Raw genomic sequence first — 19,984 nt, forward strand, 5'->3', positions numbered from 1 at the left:
GCCACCCCCTCTCTCCCTCTACAATGTGGTAGAGGGAAAAGAGGAGATCAGCAGTAACAGATCCTCCTCCGAGACAGCAGAAAAAGAGTCAATGAAGGCAGGAGGAGAGTTAGGAAGCGGTGTGGGATGTGAGAAGGCAACAGATGGGATGTTCTGACGTATGGATTCCACCTTTTCCTTAGAAAAGTCAGCAAAGTCCTGAGGTGAGATGGAGGAAGAAGAGGAGGCAGCCGAGGGTGGCTGGAGTAGAGAGTCAAAGACAGAGAAGAGTCGGCATGGGCATATAGTGAGAAGCATATAGTGAGGAGCATATAATGAGGAACATATAGTAAGGAGTATATAGTGAGACGCATATAATGAGGAGCATATAGTGAGGATCATATAGTGAGGATCATATAGTGAGAAGCATATAGTGAGACGCATATAATGAGGAGCATATAATGAGGAACATATAGTAAGGAGTATATAGTGAGACGCATATACTGAGGAGCATATAGTGAGGATCATATAGTGAGAAGTATATAGTGAGACGCATATAATGAGGAGCATATAATGAGGAACATATAGTAAGGAGCATATAGTGAGGAGCATATAGTGAGGAGCATATAGTGAGGATCATATAGTAAAAAGCACAGCGTAACAATGGAGCCCAGAAAAGATGCACGTTGTGTTGTGAGAGACCGGTTTCAGTGGGTGCATGTGGGTTCTCTCCCTCACAGCTCCACGTGGGACTGACTGTTATATAAAATACAATGGGCTCTGTGGTGACGAGCAGAGCAGCAATTAGATGGGATTGCACAAGCTTCAGGTCAGGCATAAAGGTCGTGCTTTATCTGAGCACAACATACATTTATATGCATTGATTGCAGAATGTGGGGAATGTCCCTTTGTGTCGCTGAGCATCACAAGCAGTTACAAAGGGAAATACCCCCTGATTATCAGGACTGTCCGATTTAATGTTACAAGCTGCAGTTCCAACCAAAGGGGACTGCGGGTAATACCATGTGACAGGTAGGTGACGGTGATTGTCACCTGTTACATGACAAATCCGACCACTATAACCATTCTAACAATAATATTTTATTTTTATTTATATATATATATATATATATATATATATATATACATATATATATATATATATATATATACTTTATGTTTTTCATAGTAACCAAATGCTTTGGAAGGCATTTTCCCTTAGCTCTTTCACGATGAGACTATTTGTACACTCTTATACAGGACTGGCCAACTCCAGTCTTCAAAGGCCACCATCTGGTCAGGTATTCCGGATATCCCTGCTTCAGTACAGGTGATGCAGTCAAAGACTGAGCCGCTGATTGAGCCACCTGTGCTGAAGCAGGGATACCCATAAAACCCGGCCCTTGAGGACTGGAGTTGGCCTCCCCTGGCCTTGTACACAAACTCCAATAAGTATCAGATAAGATTAGAATGTCATTGCTTCTGGACAATTAAAAAAAACTAATCATCCCAAGAAATATATTATTTTAAGGGTCATTTCCCGCAGGCGGTCAATCATTCCGATGAGATGTTTCCATCTCGTCTCTTGCTTTTCTTGGCCACTATATTGTCTATTTAAACAAATCCCCCCCCTCCCAAGTTTTAATGTTCTTGCGAATTCCTCTGTGTTGATGACTTATGAGACAATTCAGTGCGCGTCTCTTCAAACATCTCCCATGGATAAAAAGGCGATTTCATTACCGGCAACGCCAAAAAAAAACCAACCTATTTAAACCCTGGTCACTACCTCCAAGGCAGATAGGAGTCACAGGCCTCTGGCCTGCGCCAGCCCCAGTAATAAGTGAACATAGGATGCTGGATGGCCATCTCTACGCATATTCCGTACAAGAGGGATTGTAATTGACTCTCACGATGCTCGGGCCACCTGCAGAATACCTGATGCTTTGCTGATAATCAATCTCAGCCTTGAATAAAAAAAATGCTTGTTACATTCACCACTTGTGTTATAATAAATAAACCTTTGCAGGGCCCAGAGACGGCCTTATCCTATATACTCATTATTCCTCAATCCTATGTAACAAACAACATGTTCCTGATTCAATGGTTACACTCAGGGAACAGGCATCAGCATGACTGCGCTCTTGGCTTACACGTCTCTAAAACATATGTCCCCGGTGACCCTGTTTATTACGGTATTGTATGAAAAAGGCCTTTTTTAGCCAAAGTTGGACAATCTGCTTTACATTTTCCTCGCCTTTGTTAAACACAATTTGCTATTGGCGTTGCAGTAATTGCTTGGCTGCCGGTGTGCATACTTATGGGAATTATTCCCATGCACTGACCCTGTGCAGTTACCGCTATGGGATGTAATTGTGTAAACGTGGTGCTGTGTTTATTGCACAAATAATGCGGTCAGGAGAACTGTGGGAACGATTTCCCAGTGTCCCATTGCCCTGCGCTGGGGTCTCTACCCACTCCTCAGCCAGACCATGTTTTGGGATAACCTGCCAATCATATGTTCGCTTATATGGTATAAGTGCATAGCTGTGTGGTTGGTCATTTGTTGGTTATTCCTAAAATGTGGTCTGAGGGGAGGGGAGGGGAGGGGAGGGGAGGGGAGGGAGGGATACTGCACAGAATGTATAACACTATTACATATACATTGTAAATAATGTGCAAATGTATGATTGTGTCAGGCTTGCCCTGGCTAGAGAGAAGAAAAGATGATGGGGGGGGGGGGGTTTACAAGCCTGCTGGCCGGTACTTTTCCAAGGACAGTGGGCGTTACATGAATACATAATGCAGTATTCCCTTTTCCCTTAATGAGTTTCATATTTACATTTTTGTATTGATTCTGCAGCATGTTGATGTATATGGGACCTCGCTTACATAATGTCACGTCAGCAGGGCGATGTTCTGCAAGCATTCTCAATGCTTGTTACTCACTTCCCTGCAGCACATTGCTGAGAAGCGCGTCCCAGGTAACCCTGCGACCACAGTGCCTTCTCCGGGCTTGTTACAGGTGCAGCTATGGGAGACCGCTGGCAGTTGGTTTTATTAGGCAGCTTATTCCAGATGAGAGACTAATGAGACTGCAATATAATTGGGACAGGCAGAGGGGGGTGCGGGTGTGACATGTTCATATCCTCCTTTCCCAAAGATGTCCTAATCTGAGTGTCATTAAGTAGTTTATGTGGCACAATTCTTTTCATCCGTGTCTTTTATACCGCTCCTTTTTGTTAATGCACTAAATACCGATAACCTTGCGTTAATATTACCCCCCGGTAAAATGAAAGGTCCCACATACCGCTTCCCGTTAAAATAAGTGCTAATCGTCGCTTGCGATGCTATTCTGTCCTATAGTATAATAGGATTTATTACAAAACCGTATGGGAAAAAATGATTGTGTCTCATTGATGCCTGAGGCTACTAATGCAGTGCAAAGGGATAGAGGGGTGCCTTCAGGTGCTTAAAACAGTGCCACCCCCACCCCCCCCCCTCCCCCACTGCCCATACCAGAGCTGGTAAAGCATCCCTTATGTCTTACTAACCCTTATGGCAAACAAGGTGGTTAACCCCTACCCCCCCCCCCCTCCTCCCCTGGAGCACCTACCCTCATTACCCACCTCACTCACGCCTACCCTCATCACCCTCACGCCTAACGACCTTCCCATCTACATGAACTATTTACAGCCCTATTAACCAAAACTTACCTGGTCACTTGGGCTACTATAGGGTTAATAGATATACATTAATTAAAAAAAAGGGGATGTAATATATGTATATCATCTTTCCAGGTTGCGTTAGGTTTCTCTTCATACATGTATAGAATTGCAACATTAATATTTGGCACGAACCCGAAATCACCAAAATATCACAATTCTGCACAATTCTGCAAAAACCCTTAGTTCTCATGAATAACGAATGCACCATTCAATCACATACATTCGTCGTTAAATTAACATGCTTATTGCGTTAACACTACGGGCTAAATATCCCTGGGGGAAAAAAGGCTAATAAAAAAAAATTGCTGTTAAATATCGCTAATGCCAGTTTTGTCATTAATCGGCGTTTTGTGAGTTGCAATGTAGGAGCTGACTGCTTTTCTCTGGCCCTTCCTGCAGCAATCTCACTGTGATGTGGTCCCCCCTGCCAGGTCAGCAGGGTATGAATGAATGACTCCCTGCCTGGTCAGCGGGGTGTGAATGAATGACTCCCTGCCTGGTCAGCAGGGTATGAATGAATGACTCCCTGCCTGGTCAGCGGGGTGTGAATGAATGACTCCCTGCCTGGTCAGCAGGGTATGAATGAATGACTCCCTGCCTGGTCAGCAGGGTGTGAATGAATGACCCCCCACCTGGTCAGCAGGGTATGAATGAATGACTCCCTGCCAGGTCAGCGAGGTGTGAATGAATGACTCCCTGCCTGGTCAGCAGGGTATGAATGAATGACTCCCTGCCTGGTCAGCAGGGTGTGAATGAATGACCTCCTGCCTGGTCAGCAGGGTATGAATGAATGACCCCCTGCCTGGTCAGCAGGGTATGAATGAATGACCCCCTGTCTGGTCAGCAGGGTGTGAATGAATGACCCCCTGCCTGGTCAGCAGGGTGTGAATGAATGACTCCCTGATTCTGTATTTTCCGGGATTCCTGTCTGGTGTCCTGGGCAACTTTCCTGTTTGCTGAACAGAGAGAAAACCAGTGAGCATTTAATAAGAAAGAAAAAAAGCTCCAGCGTTTGAATGCAGTAACATTTGTTACTATTATTAATAATAATAATAATTATTATTATTATCATGTTATAGAACTTGTCTTGCTGGTCTGCAGTCCGTTTCATTGCTATTTAGCAGCAGGACTAATGGAATATCACTGGGGGAAAATCAGTACCCTTTACTGCCCCGGAGCCCCCAAATCTCACTGATTCCAGACCGTGGAGGTTAACATCTTTCTTGGCATGGTGTGTTACAGTATATACAGACAACATCCTGATACAGGACTGCTGGGACGGTGAGGGGTTTGTGCCATAATAAGAGGGACTATGTGTTTGTGTAAAGGATGGTGATGTGAAGATCCAACTAATTTCTGCATAGAGCCAACTTTATTAAAAGAAGGAAGGGTATTATGTGCAGAGTAAAAGGGTTAAAATATAATGCGCCAGGATTATGCTGTAAATAGCAATATAGCTCCATAAGGGTTAACAACTCCTCCTTGCACTCATGCCCACCTCCAGAGATACCCCCCGAACCCCCCATTTATAAACTGGTTGATGGTGTTACCAGTAGGGTACTTCCAACTCCCAACCCAAAGTTGCCTTAGGGTACTCATTTAAGCAGAAAAGAAGTAAGACCTGGTCAGCCCATATAAGGGACGCATTATAAAGAGGGGGGAAGGAAAAGGGAGAGAGGGGGAGAAGATAGAGAGAGAGAGATGGAGAGAGGGGGAGAAGATAAAGAGGGAGAGGGAGAGAGGGGGAAAAGATAAAGAGAGAGAGAGAGAGGGGGAGAGAGAGAGGGAGGGAGGGGGAGGGGGGGAGAAGATAAAGAGAGCAAGCACATAGTATTTATAGAGGGAAACAGAGATTGAGGGAGATAATATTGAGAGAGAAAGAAAGAGAGAGAGAGAAATATAAGACATTAAACATAACAGAGAAAGAGATGTGGAGGAATAGAGTATGACAAATGTAGAAGGGAAAAAAGCAGAGAAATAAAAGAGGCAGAAAGGGGTGGGACAGGACTGGGGAAGGAGGGGGGGATAGTGAGTGGGCTTGAAAGAGGCAGGTTCAGTGAATGAAAAGATTGAGAAGACCATTGACTCAGAGAGAGAGAGGGAAGGAGGGAGTGAGGAGTGAAGGTACCCATGGTACATGTTCCCGGCTGGTGCTGATCTTGGACTTGCTGCTTTTTGGAAGTGGGAGGGGACCCTTGGCAGAAGGTCAGTGAAGTGATCCATGTACAGTGGTGGTGTGCAGGGGTTCTTGGTGTCCAGTCACATTCCCAGCACAGACCCCCACCCCCCACCCACCCCCCCCCCACCCCCCCCAAACCACAGCTTCAGCTCTGAGCTGCTGGCAACCTGAGCCCTGAACCCAGGGGAGCAATTTAGAAGCAGGAAGTGATCCCAGCTTTAGCCCAGCACCTTCTCACAGGTCCTGGGACATTCCACCCCGGCCACAGCATGCGCTTCAACGCAACTCTGCAGGTGCCTCTGGCAGAAAGAGATTTCCACCGTGGTGTCCAAGACTCTCTCCTTCCCACCATGGCTGTCATGAACCTCTCCAACCTCTCGGACATTTTCACAAGGCAGATCATGTCAGAACAAGACTTGGATGTCAACACCGACATCTACTCCAAAATCCTGGTCACCGTCATCTACATCTTCCTCTTCATCGTGGGTTGCACGGGTAACTCCATCACCGCTTACACCCTGGTGAGGAAGAAGTCCATGCAGAACCTGCAGAGCACCGTCCATTACCACCTGGCCAGCCTCGCTCTCTCGGACCTTCTCATCCTCATCCTCAGCATGCCCATTGAGCTCTACAACTTCATTTGGGTCCACCACCCCTGGGCTTTCGGGAATGCGGTGTGCAAGGGCTATTATTTCCTGAGAGATGCCTGCACCTATGCCACAGCCCTGAACATTGCCAGCCTGAGTGTGGAGCGGTACATGGCGATTTGCCACCCTTTTAAGGCAAAAAGTATCATGTCCAGAAGCAGGACTAAAAAACTCATCAGTTTCATCTGGCTGGCCTCTCTCCTTCTGGCCACTCCTATGATCTACACCATGGGGGAGATCTACGGCTTGGACTCCGAGGACCCAGATAACATCATCTGTACCAGAATTGTGGAAATGTCCAATTTCAAAACAGTGATCCAGGTGGGTGCAATGATACGTACTGCGAGCCTTGTCAGCCTTATCACTCGGGAAGTGTTGTGATTGCTGGGAGTGACAGATTTGGGACTAAAATGACAATGTATTACTAATTTATATTTTTAATTTATATACTCAGCAATAAAAAATAATAATAATAATAATTTTTTTTTTATATATATATATAATATATATATAGATATAATATATATGTACTTTAAGTTTTGGGGTGTAATATATTATATGCAGTAAGTATTGGAGGAAAGGGATCCCTTTACCCAAGAGCTTACAATCTAATTGGCAGGGTGGGATGTAAATATTAGTAGCATGGCAGTATTTGGTTTCCCAAACAGAGGCGGTTAAATATGTCACAAGGTCATGTTAGATGGGTGACGCTTATGTTCCTTGTTGCAGCGGTGTCACTTCTCTAACCTGTGATACTTTATTCATTGACATGACTAAATACAAGGAGCGCTCACTGTCATTTCTATGAAGCTGAAGGAAGCTGGAGACTGTTGTAATATACAATGTTGCATTCATTATAGTCATATGAAAGGTAGGAGGGGAATTTAGGAATCAATTATTTGCCCCCCAAATATTAAGGCATTTCACAATATTCCCACAGAGGATCCATCTGCCCCATCTCACTTATTTTTTTCTATGATACTGAAACGAGCAGGGTTGTGGTTAGGTTACTATCTGAGAACGGATCACTGCTATGGGTACCTTACTACTTTGCAAATACTCTATAGCTCTATCACTATGTGACAATGGTATCTGGTTTTCCATTGTAATGGGCAATCTCCCCCTGCCCCCCACAAATATTCATAGGACCAGTAAATGTTTGCATCAACTGTCTCCCCACTGCTCTATCCTACATAGAATTACGTGTACACTGCAAAATTAAAATAATGAATGGAAACCCAAAGTGACCCCACTACTTCTAATCCACATGTCTTTATTTCAGTGCAGAGGGTTCTGGGAAATATTTTATTGTCTCACCTGGAGTATTTGCAGCTGTGGAATCTCCATGTACAGTATGAAGCTATTTCATGTTAATTTAATAACACTTCAACCTATAAACAAGTCCAGTTTTCTTTCACTTATGGCATTGTGTGTCTATCCCGGAGCTGCATTTCTCTTAACTCTGGCCCCCCCCCCTTTTTTTTAAACATTTTTCCAGCTCTTTCTTCCCTTCTTATTTCCCTGGGATCAGTTTCCTTCCAATATTTCTTTATACATATATGTATGTGATTATATAATCATATCTTATTCCCCATGGCAACTCAGCATCAGGTCACACATTTAGCCTTCTGGTTGGCAGATAAATGAGTGAATGGAAGGACTGTATTGAGTCAGTGACAGCTGATGGAGATGCCAAGGAGAAGCAGAGACATCCAACTAAATATAACCCATTCACTCACAGATTTTACTGTGCTCTGGCATTGAAGGGGTTAATGCCGGTGTATTTGTGTACGCTCTACTATTAATGATTATATAAGCCGCATCAATATAACTTAAAAAAAATAAAAATATTATACATTATTGAAATTTGAAGGAATAAAACACTGTAATGCAAAATGTTTGAGATATAGGTAAACATGAAGAAGAGACCTGTGAGGTTTGGAATGCACTGTACATGGGAAGAACAGACATGTGAGCTTTGGAAAGCTCTGTACAAGTGAAGAAGAGACCTGTGAGGTTTGGAAAGCTCTGTACACGTAAAGAAGACACCTGTGAGGTTTGGAAAGCTCTGTACATGTGAAGAAGAGACCTGTGAGGTTTTGGAAAGCTCTGTACATGTGAAGAAGACACATGTGAGGTTTGAAAAGCTCTGTACACATGAAGAAGAGACCTGTGAGGGTGGAAAGCTCTGTACATGTGAAGAAGAGTCTAGTGAGGGTTGGAAAGCTCTGTACATGTGAAGAAGAGTCTAGTCAGGGTTGGAAAGCTCTGTACAGTACATGTGAAGAAGAGTCTAGTGAGGGTTGGAAAGCTCTGTACATGTGAAGAAGAAACTTGAGGTTTGGAAAGCTCTGTACACATGAAGAAGAGACTTGTGAGATTTGAAAAACTCTGTAAACATGAAGAATAGACCTGTGAAAAGCTCTTTACACGTGAAAAGCACATATATAGCAGAGGTTGTTCTCCTCATTAACGTGCGTTAACGCACAAAATAATGCGTTAAATAACGTGTTGGGCGATTGCCTAATTGCTTCACGGTTTGCCATCTTGTTTTGACTAAATTTCACGTTTTGCATTATATTGGTGAGTGCTGCGAATTCCTTGTTCTCTCTCTATATATCTATATATCTATATATCTATATATGTATATGTATATGTATGTATATATATTAAGGTTATGGTGGGTAAAAAAAAAGTGACTAAAACCCTCCACAGTAAAGCATAAAGCAACTGTAAATATTCCTGTATATTCATCTGCATGTCTTAGACAGGTCTGCAACCCTGTCTTTCACCATTATCACCCAGCAAACAGCGCTGTGTGCTGGGTGATAATGGTGAAAGACAGGGTTGCAGACCTGTCTAAGACATGCAAATGAATATACAGTAATATTTACAGTTGCTTTATGTGTATATATACTATATATATATATATATATATATATATATATATATATATATATATATATATATATAAACTGGGTTACATGTTTGTGCGTACGCGCCTGTAATCTGCTCTGCTCTTCTCAGCTGTTAAGGTTTTAAGGACATTCACACGGATAGAGTAAATATTTTCCCTGTATCCTTTTTACGCATGTACAGTGCAGATCTGGAGTCCTAATCCCCTGTTTATTGCAGCCAGTAACAGCTCAAACCGCAGCACATGTTCACAAGCTTTTCTGTGCCTGGCAATGCACTGGAAACTTCACACCAGTCAGGCATTGGCGTGCTGTGAACGTAGACCATCATTGTATATTCAAGGTTAGTCTCCTGTACAACTTGTGGAACCAGATCCTGTTAGAGATGAAAGACGTGACAGAGGGAGGGGGGAGATTTCTTATGAGAATTTCCTGCGGATTTTAACCCCTCGCCTTCCCCTTGGCCCCAAACTCTCTGCCCTAACCCGTAGTGCCGGCACCGAATCGGTTAATTCCCAAACCACCCCAGTTACCAGCAGGAGGGAAAGATAAAGCCTATTTTACATAATACTTCCACTCTGGTTTTATACTTCGGCATTTCATAATCCGCCTCAGCAGAAGGACTCAGCAAATCTAATAAACATATCTGTGTTAATTGTTTTTGTTGTTGTTTCCCAAATCCGCGATCAAAGAAACACATTGACATTCAGATTTAGCAGTTTCAGGTGCAATTAGCTGCAGGGAGGGGGACATGTCAAATTGTGTGAGTACAGACACAATTTGTAAAACAAAGACGGTAATTGTGTCAGTAATGGTTGCACTGGCTTTGGCATTATTTGTTGTCAGAGAGCGAAATAGGGAGCAGTTTAACGGGCAAGGAAGCGTTATGTGAATAACAATGGATGTATGAAAGTTGACAATGGGATGTATTAATCTGTGCTGATTTATGGGTGCTGTATCAACGTCTTCCGGCTGCAAAACAGGTGCATACAAATCGCTTTTTAAAATCAGAGACAGAACATAAAACACAGACAGAGCTCAGTTTTAGCACATCCAGTGAAACTCATACACGGTACAGTGCCTAAATATATATGTATAAATATCAAGTAAAATGGTCTTTTAGTTTGACATTTTTGGCCAAAATTGTTGTAAGCCCCTGAGCCAACTGCACGGCAGACCACAATTCAGGGATCCCTAAAGCTCATATAAAAGCGTGCAGTTGGCTGAGGGGCTTACAACAATTTTGGCCAAAAATGTCAAACTAAAAGACCATTTTACTTGATATTTATACATATATATTCAGGCACTGTACCGTGTATGAGTTTCACTGGATGTGCTAAAACTGAGCTCTGTCTGTGTTTTATGTTCTGTCTCTGATTTTAAATATATATTGCCATGCTCAGTAGCACTCCTCTGTGACACTCATATGCTTATATATATGTTGTGGTTATTTTGGGGGTTCAATAGGAGCTTGTTAGGTGTCCAGTATGGCATACAAATCGCACCAGATTTATGACAGGAAAAGGTTAATTTGTTGTACTATTTTTGCTCCAGTTTTGCAGGAGATCTTTTGATACACCGCCCAGTTAGGGACTCATGCAATAACCCTCAAACTGTCTGATCGCACTGCAACCGGCTGCTCCGCGGGTCACTGAATGACCGCTCTGGTTTCATCAATCCCCCAATTTTGAGCAGAATTGACATCGCCTGACCTGGCATTAAACGAATCAAACCTTGAGTCAAATCTACAACAGTTACAAAACAATGTAGGAGATTTCCTTCTGCCCGCAAAGAACAGTCCCTCCCCCCCGCACCCCTGGAGAAAGGAGACAAAGACGTGTGTCCCCACCTTCCTTCTTGTACAAAACTAGGGTTACTCTTTAAGATATTTGGTGATTCTTTAAAATAAAATGTCATGGCTGCTATATTGTATCCTGTCTGAGAAAAGTCCATTGTTTCCAGATACCTCAGCGTGGGAGCTCACTAGTTGCCATCTTGTTCTCTCCCAGTTGGCCGGTAATGTCATGGCCCGTGGAAAACCAAGGAAAGTTCCGTTTGTTAGGTAATCCTATATATTTTTTTTACACTGTGTCACGGTGCTGGGACTGGGAGTACTAGTTAAGTGTAAATTATACACAATAGTTATTATGTAGATTTTTAAGCCAGCCCAGTAAGTAACATTAAAAACTATATTAAACAGTGTGTGAATTAATGATCATGTTAACCCCTTCACTGCTTCTTAGACTGGCACGAACTTTTGAGTCATTACAAAAGTGCTAGTCTGCTTATCCAACGCATTCCACATTGAGTCAGTCTGCTTATCCAACACATTTACATTGTGCCAGTTTAATTATCCAACGCATTCCACATTGTGCCAGTATGCTTATCCAACGCATTCCACATTGTGCCAATCTGCTTATCCAATGCATTCCCTATTATGCCAGTTTGCTTATCCAATGCATTCCACATTGTGCCAATCTGCTTATCCAAAGCATACCACATTGTGCCAGTCTAATTATCCAACGCATTCCACATTGTGCCAGTCTAATTATCCAACGCATTACACGTTGTGCCAGTCTGCTTATCCAACGCATTCCACATTGTGCCAGTCTGCTTATCCAATTCATTCTACATTGGCTTAGAAAATCCAGAAGTTCACTAAAGCAGAGCAGCGAAAAATAAGAGGACATTTATTTATTTATAAAAAAAATGACTACATGTTTAATACATTGAGAGTGATCTCACGTTTTCAAGTATGTCCTGGGCACACAGCACACCTGTGAGCACATGACCTGCATATAGGATAAGTGTTAATACTGAGCTCGCACGCGGCCCCACTTTTCACCTCCGCAAAGGTGACTCAAATGGACAATATCTCCCCTAAACCCGTCCCATATATAACAACTACCACAAACAGCACACAAGCGGGCACGTGACTTAGATATGCAACCAGGGTTGATACACACAGCTACTCTAGCCAACTCACATTTAACCTGCGTAAGGTGCCCACAGTGAGTTAATATTAACCCCTTACTCAATTGCAATCATATCTATACACTGCCACCACCCGAGACACGGTGGGATCACCTTTGTAAGGTACGTTTGTTTTTAAGTTTCTTGTAATATACTTTGTTTTTGATCAGATGTCTGTCAGTGTCCAGTGTTTAGAGCTGAGTTCCTCCGTCCGTCTCCTGTTCCCATTGGTTGACCCTCCGACTAATTTGAGCAGCTACAGTGCACATAGTACAGATCACATTTATGTCAGACTGTAAAGTGTGTGGATCACGGCAAACCTATTGGGGCAAAGTAATGGCATCTAGATGTACGTAGCAAAGAAAAAAAACCTTAATTATTTCAATGGGATTTTCTTTGGCTACATAGGGTGCAGATTGTATACCCCAGTACTGAACCCCTTTTCCTAGTTAATACATACGCCGGGGTTCATCGAGCTCTGGGGCCGGATATGGTACCCAATCTGCAATTCAAGTCTATGGCATTTAACGATGGATCGGGTGTGCCTGATGAATCTGCCCCATAAACCCCCATGCATGTTTAATGTGCTCCTCACAGGGGTTTTTCTCTATCCCTTTTCTTCTCTGGGTCTCAAAGCAAAGTTGGCTTTTACCCGGAGAGGATTTTTCTATGTCTTTTATTTACCATTCTTGTGCTGTTTCCTCTGCTGTCGGGGTATTGTGGCCATCATTAAAGGAGGTGGAACTTACAATGTGCTCTGCTTGTATCTGCAAGAGCCGGTCTGAGGATTCTGTGAGGTCCAGGGCTTTAAAATCCTAGTGTTCTACATGCCTTGGAGGATCCTTTGAAGGCTCATCTGTAAGAAGTCTGCACAGCCCTTTCTGCGATGTCCTCCTCACTTCATGGCCTGTGCAGATACTTCAATGCCATGCTTTTCATAGAGAGGTTCTGCTTTATATAGAGCTGTTTGAGTCGGTGTAAGGCTGTCTAAAATCCCGGGGGATGTTTCCTCTTGTTTTGCAAGTGTGTTGCTGCTAACAGGATTAACAAGTGTGTGTGTGTGTGTTATTAGGGTGACACGTAAAGGGTGGAATTCATCACCATAGGACGCCCTAAGTTGAAGTCCTTGAGCGTAACCAACAGGTCAGGTTTTCAGAATATCTCTGCTTCAACGCAGGTGGCTCAGCCAACGACAGAGCCACTGATTAAGCCACATGTTTGGAAGCAGGGACATCCTGAAAACCTGACCTGTTGGTGGCCCTTGAGGACTGGAGTTGGCCACTCCTGGTTTGCGCCATTGCTGGACAGTATTGAATTAGGATTTACACCTCTGTGGGTTTTGGATTTGGGAAAGCTTAGAGAATATTTTCTAATACTGTATTGCCCTTTTACTTTTACTGTTGTTTAATCCCAACGTACAACTTGGAGCAATAGAGAATATGATTTGCCCCGGGCTTCAGGTCAGAAAGGGCAGTTTTTTTACTTTGGAGTGTGGATTTAAAGCAGAAATACTACATCCCTCCCTTTTGTTTATTTTATATATATATGTAAAACGTGTGACAATGTATCATTCTGCATGCTTACCTAAGCTGGTAATTATTTGGTGTCGTGTTATAAATCTGTACAAAATCCTGATTGTGTGCCTAACGAAATGGCCGCCTTCTAACTTTGTGCTGCAGTCTGTGAAATGCTGCAGCTGCAATGCATTATTTATATTACTAAGTGTAACACATTATTGGTACAGCCTCCAGAGCAATAGACAGTCTGCTGTTGTGAACACAGCAGTAGATCTGTGTGTGATACTTTGTTGCCAAAGGGCAGAGCTCAAAAAGGTGGGTAAGAACCTGTTTCAAAAGGGGAAGTGGATATGACTTTCTGAAGCAACCAAAAGACGATCAGTACATTTAAAAAAACATAATTAAAAATGGCATTAGGAGTTTAAAAAAAATGCCGACAGTATTATCTAATACGGCAGAACTGATTTATTTAAAAAAAAAACATCGGATTTTTCACGTTTTGCAGCTTTAGTAAAGAAAACTGCTGCTCACTTTTTGATATTGGGAATCTGTGGTCAGTTCCGGACCTCTTTCAATGTCACGCTAATGAGACGAAAGAAATGTAATTGAGAAATACATTATTAGATTGACTATAAAGAGAGAAAAATAAAAAAAGAATAAAAGTTGTATATTTCATTTCATTTCCCCTTCTCGGTGGAAATTCACAGCCTTCTTGACTTGATGCCCTTTTCACATTAGACATTACATTTAGATGTGTCAGTAATTTGTTTTCCCTGCAGCTTTCTGCCAAGAATTTCTTTCCGTGGCATCTGCCCAACATATGCCGGCTGCAGAGACGTCTTCTGCTCAGTGCAAACTGCTTCTTGGTCATGTTTAATATGGCAGCCGCTATGCTATTTGGAACAAAAGTAGACAAATGCAAATATCCCCAATTTGGCAGCTGCATTCCATTATCCTCCATAAACTGCTTCAAAGGCTTGTCACATCCACATCCACAGTTACTGCCAGTCACATCCACATCCACAGTTACTGCTACTGTAGTTACCCCCAGAGTTGCTGGCAGTCACCCCCAGAGTTACTGGTGGTCACCCCCAGAGTTGCTGGCAGTCACCCCCAGAGTTGCTGGCGGTCACCCGCAGAGTTGCTGGCGGTCACCCCCAGAGTTGCTGCCAGGGGATCACGACATCACGAGAGTATTTAGGATAAGGAAATGTTCTAGAGAGGTTAGGTTCCCGGAGGACAAGAGGAGAGGAGCCCCGGGTTGAGTTGATGGGGATGTTCATAAAGTAATAGCACAGACCAGGCCTCCCCTGCTTTATTATGTTATAGATCGGGACAGTACCCATCTTAGGCTGCGTCCATACAGGGGCAGACCGCACTGACACGTCCGCACGCTGAGCGATCAGACTGCCTAAAGGCAGTGATCACGTCTATACAGCGCGCAGGCGGGTGCGTGCGGAAGGGGGTGCGCGATGCGCGTGGAATCAGTCAAAACTGATTTCTCGCGCGATAGGGCGGTCATGTGAGCGGTTCGCCCGATGAGGGCAAAGCAGCTCTGTGACGTCACTGGCCCGCCCATAAACGTATAAACTTGCCTCCGCACGGCTGCAGTGTCTATGGATGCAGCCTAAGTTAGGATCCCAACAGAAGGCTAATGGAGTCCAACATATCTGCAAGATAAGCCTTTACTCACCGGGCCTTTACTGGCTGAGCCTTTACTCTCTGAGCCTTTACTCTCTGAGCCTTTACTCACTGGGCATTTACTCTCTGAGCCTTAACTCACTGGCCCTTTACTCTCTGAGCCTTAACTCACCGGGCCTTTACTCACCGGGCCTTTACTCGCTGAGCCTTTACTCTCTGAGCCTTTACTCTCTGAGCCTTTACTCTCTGAGCCTTTACTCACTGGGCCTTTACTCTCTGAGCCTTAACTCACTGGGCCTTTACTCGCTGGGCCTTTACTCGCTGAGCCTTTACTCACTGAGCCTTTACTCACTGGGTATTTACTCATGGGGCCTTTACTCACTGAGCCTTTACTCTCTGAGCCTTTACTCACTGGACCTTTACTCGCTGAGCCTTTACTCACTGAGCCTTTACTCACTGGGCCTTTACTCACTGGGCCTTTACTCGCTGAGCATTTACTCACTGAGCCTTTACTCACTCGGCCTTTACTCACTGGGCCTTTACTCACTGAGCCTTTACTCACTGGGCCTTTACTCACTGGGCCTTTACTCACTGAGCCTTTACTCACTGAGCCACTCCTTCAAGCCCAATACTAGGGGCTTCTCCTTCCAAACCCGCATAGTATTGTAAGAGAAATGCACTCCGGGCTCCTCTTGCAGGAAAGGTGTTAAGCTGTAGAAGAAAACTCCCTCTTATCAGCTCTGTGCAGTTTGAAAACCGCAGATCGTATTGGTGAAGTGCGGAGCAGTGACAGGGAGAATGTGAGCGAGATCATATTCCACTGGGATCAGTTATTACAAAAACGCTTTTAAGATATTATCATGTGTCACCTCCCCCACCAGCAACATTTACCGGAGTTTCATTAAAGATAACCCCCACACCAGCTGCTGAATGGCTCTTTGAATTCAGAGCAGGCAGACTTAACCCGTAAGAAGCGACAGACACATGGAAGAAATATCCAACGCGTCCTGCTTTATTTAGTGACTCACACCTCACTGAGCAGAGAACACATCTGGGGTTTCAAAGTCTTTAATAAATCAAAGCTGAAAAAGGGTCCTCCGTCACAATATGTCTGTAAAACATCCACGTGTCCCAATCAACTGTGGTGTTTGGGGGAGATAGGCAAAGTAAAGACCCTACAATACAGTAGGTTATCTGAGCCTGGGCAGGGGGTGCTGGAACTTTCATTAGAAAATGATTGTACATTAAATGTCTTCATAATTAATTATTATAGTTTCTCCGTTTGCAGCATTTTTTGCCCTTATTTAGTGCCTAAGGCTAAGGCCCCGGTCACGCCGCTGTAACGCGCGCCCGCGATATTGGCGGCGCGTTCAGCCGATTCCCCGGTCTGCAGCTCACTGCAGGAGGAGAGACCGGGGGGGGCGTGGCGGGGGAGTGACGGGGGCGCGGCCATGACGTCACCTGGCAGGTTCGCCCTCATTGGCAGAACCGCCGGGGGGCGTGCCCTATCGCTCGACGCGAGTCCTGCTCTCAATTCTATTGAGAGCAGGAGCAGCTCTCGCCCCAGCGCTGTGGCCCCCCCTCGCAGCGGGCCCGGCGCCATTGAGGGGAGGGCTCTCGTCCGTGCAGCGTCCGCCACAGCGGACGCTGTAGTAGGCAGCGGGGGCAAGGCCTAACTCTGCATTATATTATCCATGGACTTTTGACGGGTCAACGCCAGGGTCTGAAGTGGGATTGTATAAATGGGGATGGATTACCTTCATAAAATCCTCTCCTATTCAACAGAATGGTAAACCTTTCAGGCCCATATTCAGTAAAGGATGCTAAGATTTGCCATGGCCTAACTCCCATTCTAAGGATCGGGAGTTAAGTGTAGGGTTGCCAGGTGGTTTTTCCAAAAATACTGGACACAATTGTGAAAGGTGTGGCGTGCTCGAGACACACACACACACCTCTCTCCGCTCCATGCTGTTTCCTCCTCACCTTGGCCCCAACCCCTGGCTCCTGACGCCTCCTCCTGTCTGGCTGCAATGCCCAGCAGCAGCCAATCAGGATGGAGGAAGCTGCCCAGCCCTCTAGCCATCAGCCCTGCTCTCTTCCTGTCGGGGAAATCCCGCGGCGCCCCAACCCGGTCAGGTCACTAAATCCAGAGAGGTAATACCGGATACATACATGTCCAGAGAGGTAATACCGGACACATACATGTCCAGAGAGGTAATACCGGACACATACATGTCCAGAGAGGTAATACCGGACACATACATGTCCAGAGAGGTAATACCGGACACATACATATCCAGAGAGGTAATACCGGACACATACATGTCCAGAGAGGTAATACCGGACACATACATGTCCAGAGAGGTAATACCGGAGACACATACATGTCCAGAGAGGTAATACCAGACACATACATGTCCAGAGAGGTAATACCGGACACATACATGTCCAGAGAGGTAATACCGGACACATACATGTCCAGAGATGTAATACCGGACACATACATGTCCAGAGAGGTAATACCGGACACATACATGTCCAGAGCTGTAATACCGGACACATACATGTCCCAAGAGGTAATACCGGACACATATATGTCCAGAGCTGTAATACCGGACACATACATGTCCAGAGATGTAATACCGGACACATACATGTCCAGAGAGGTAATACCTGACACATACATGTCCAGAGATGTAATACCGGACACATACATGTCCAGAGATGTAATACCGGACACATACATGTCCAGAGAGGTAATACCGGACACATACATGTCCAGAGAGGTAATACCGGACACATACATATCCAGAGAGGTAATACCGGACACATACATGCCCAGTATTACCTCAAATTTTTTACTGGACAATGTCCAAATACAGGACAGTCCGGTTCAATACTGGACACCTGGCAACCCTAGTTAAGTGGTACCAAAGATTAGCATCCTTTAGGTAATATGGGCATTAGTGTAGATAAACCTTGGTTACCCATTCACAGTACCACTGCATTTTTAACCAGAAGGCCTGTGGCTAATATTTATCCCCCCTGGGATGATTATATAGCATTCTGCGGTCCGCTGAGCAAATTTATCTACCGTCTTCATTGTTTTCAGATTTAAAAAAAAAAAAATGTTGTTTAAGTCATTCTGATCATTCTGCCGTGATTAACCCATTCGTGGCTGGAAGGATCAGCAGAGCTATCTCTGCCTCGTCTCACTATTTCTGTTTGAGCTTTGAATCCACAATTCTCTGCTGCATCCTAACAGTTAACGCTATACACTGCCTTGCTGGCTGCTAGGAAGCTCAGCTGACGGGTGCTTAATACACTGAATTTTTAGCCATTAGGAAACGCCAAAGAAAAGCAATCGGTGCTGAGTCTGTATTATTTGTAGCTTCAGGGAACTTTCAGAATGTGTTTGCCTAAAATAAAATTAATCCAACCCAATATATCCTGCAGATTTGCTACAAATATGAAAATAATTTGCAGGAAAACTGATACCTTCCATGCTGATGGATTAGTCACTGCACGCAATCCCTCCATCCGTATATTTATATATCATATGTATAAAACATTGAGCCCGGTAATATTGTATCGTTTTTAACCAAAGACCTATTATCCGGAGCAGCCAGAGGAGCAAACAATGTAATTCAATGTGTTTCCAGCGCCTGTAACAGGGAGCTGTGTGTGTGCTCAACAATAAATATCTATCTTTATATTAGGTGACAGAATACCCCATAACTTTTATGGGGGGGAGGGGGAGTTTGTGCTAAGCAGGGGAAGCAGCTTCAAAATCAAATATATCCCAGAGAGGTGGGGATGAAATGCAGCATAACCCCCTCCACTCCTAGCAGTGCCTACAACACAACGTGGCTGAGTGATGGATGGCAGGGACTGCCATCCATGGAGGTGTTAAACAAGAATGTTCCCCGCAGAATAGAATAACAGAGGAGAAGAATGTGAGGGCCTGAAAGCCAAAGTTGCACTAACATGACAGTTATTGGGTGCTGAGAGGCCTCGGAGGGGATAAAGTGCCACCTGGGTTTACGTTAGTGCCTGTGAGGTGTCCTGTTATGGTCAGGCATGGGCAGATACGCAGGAGAAGGAATCGCAGGAGGTCACTTGGAGTTATGGTTGCCAGCTTATAAAAGTTCCCACAAAGTGGGGGGGGCGCCGGCGAGCGCAGGAAAAAGAGGTTTCGGAGGGAGGAGGGCGGCGGAGAGTTGCAGGGTACTGATAGTCCAAAAGCCCGCCTTCAGGGACACCTGGAAATATATCAACTCCATTATTATTATCTATTGTTATGATGTTTGTGATGCGCCACCATATTCCGTAGCGTGGTACAATGGGGGTACAGAATGATGTAAATTACACGCAGGGTGGGTTTGGGGGGAGTTATTGAGTGGGGGTG

At 44.5% G+C, this 19,984-nt stretch overlaps 1 protein-coding gene across 1 annotated transcript in view; it reads left to right on the forward strand.

Moving 5' to 3' along the window:
* Positions 1-5,757: 5,757 nt before the first annotated feature.
* Positions 5,758-19,984, forward strand: part of NTSR1 (neurotensin receptor 1) — a 76,678-nt gene continuing 62,451 nt past the window's right edge. The window contains exon 1 of the mRNA XM_075571429.1: positions 5,758-6,851. Coding sequence (XP_075427544.1) covers positions 6,153-6,851 — 699 coding nt within the window. The 5' untranslated portion in view covers positions 5,758-6,152. The remainder of the gene's footprint in view (positions 6,852-19,984) is intronic.

The sequence above is a fragment of the Ascaphus truei genome, chromosome 15 (genome assembly GCF_040206685.1).
Source record: "Ascaphus truei isolate aAscTru1 chromosome 15, aAscTru1.hap1, whole genome shotgun sequence".
Taxonomy (NCBI): Eukaryota; Metazoa; Chordata; class Amphibia; order Anura; family Ascaphidae; genus Ascaphus; species Ascaphus truei.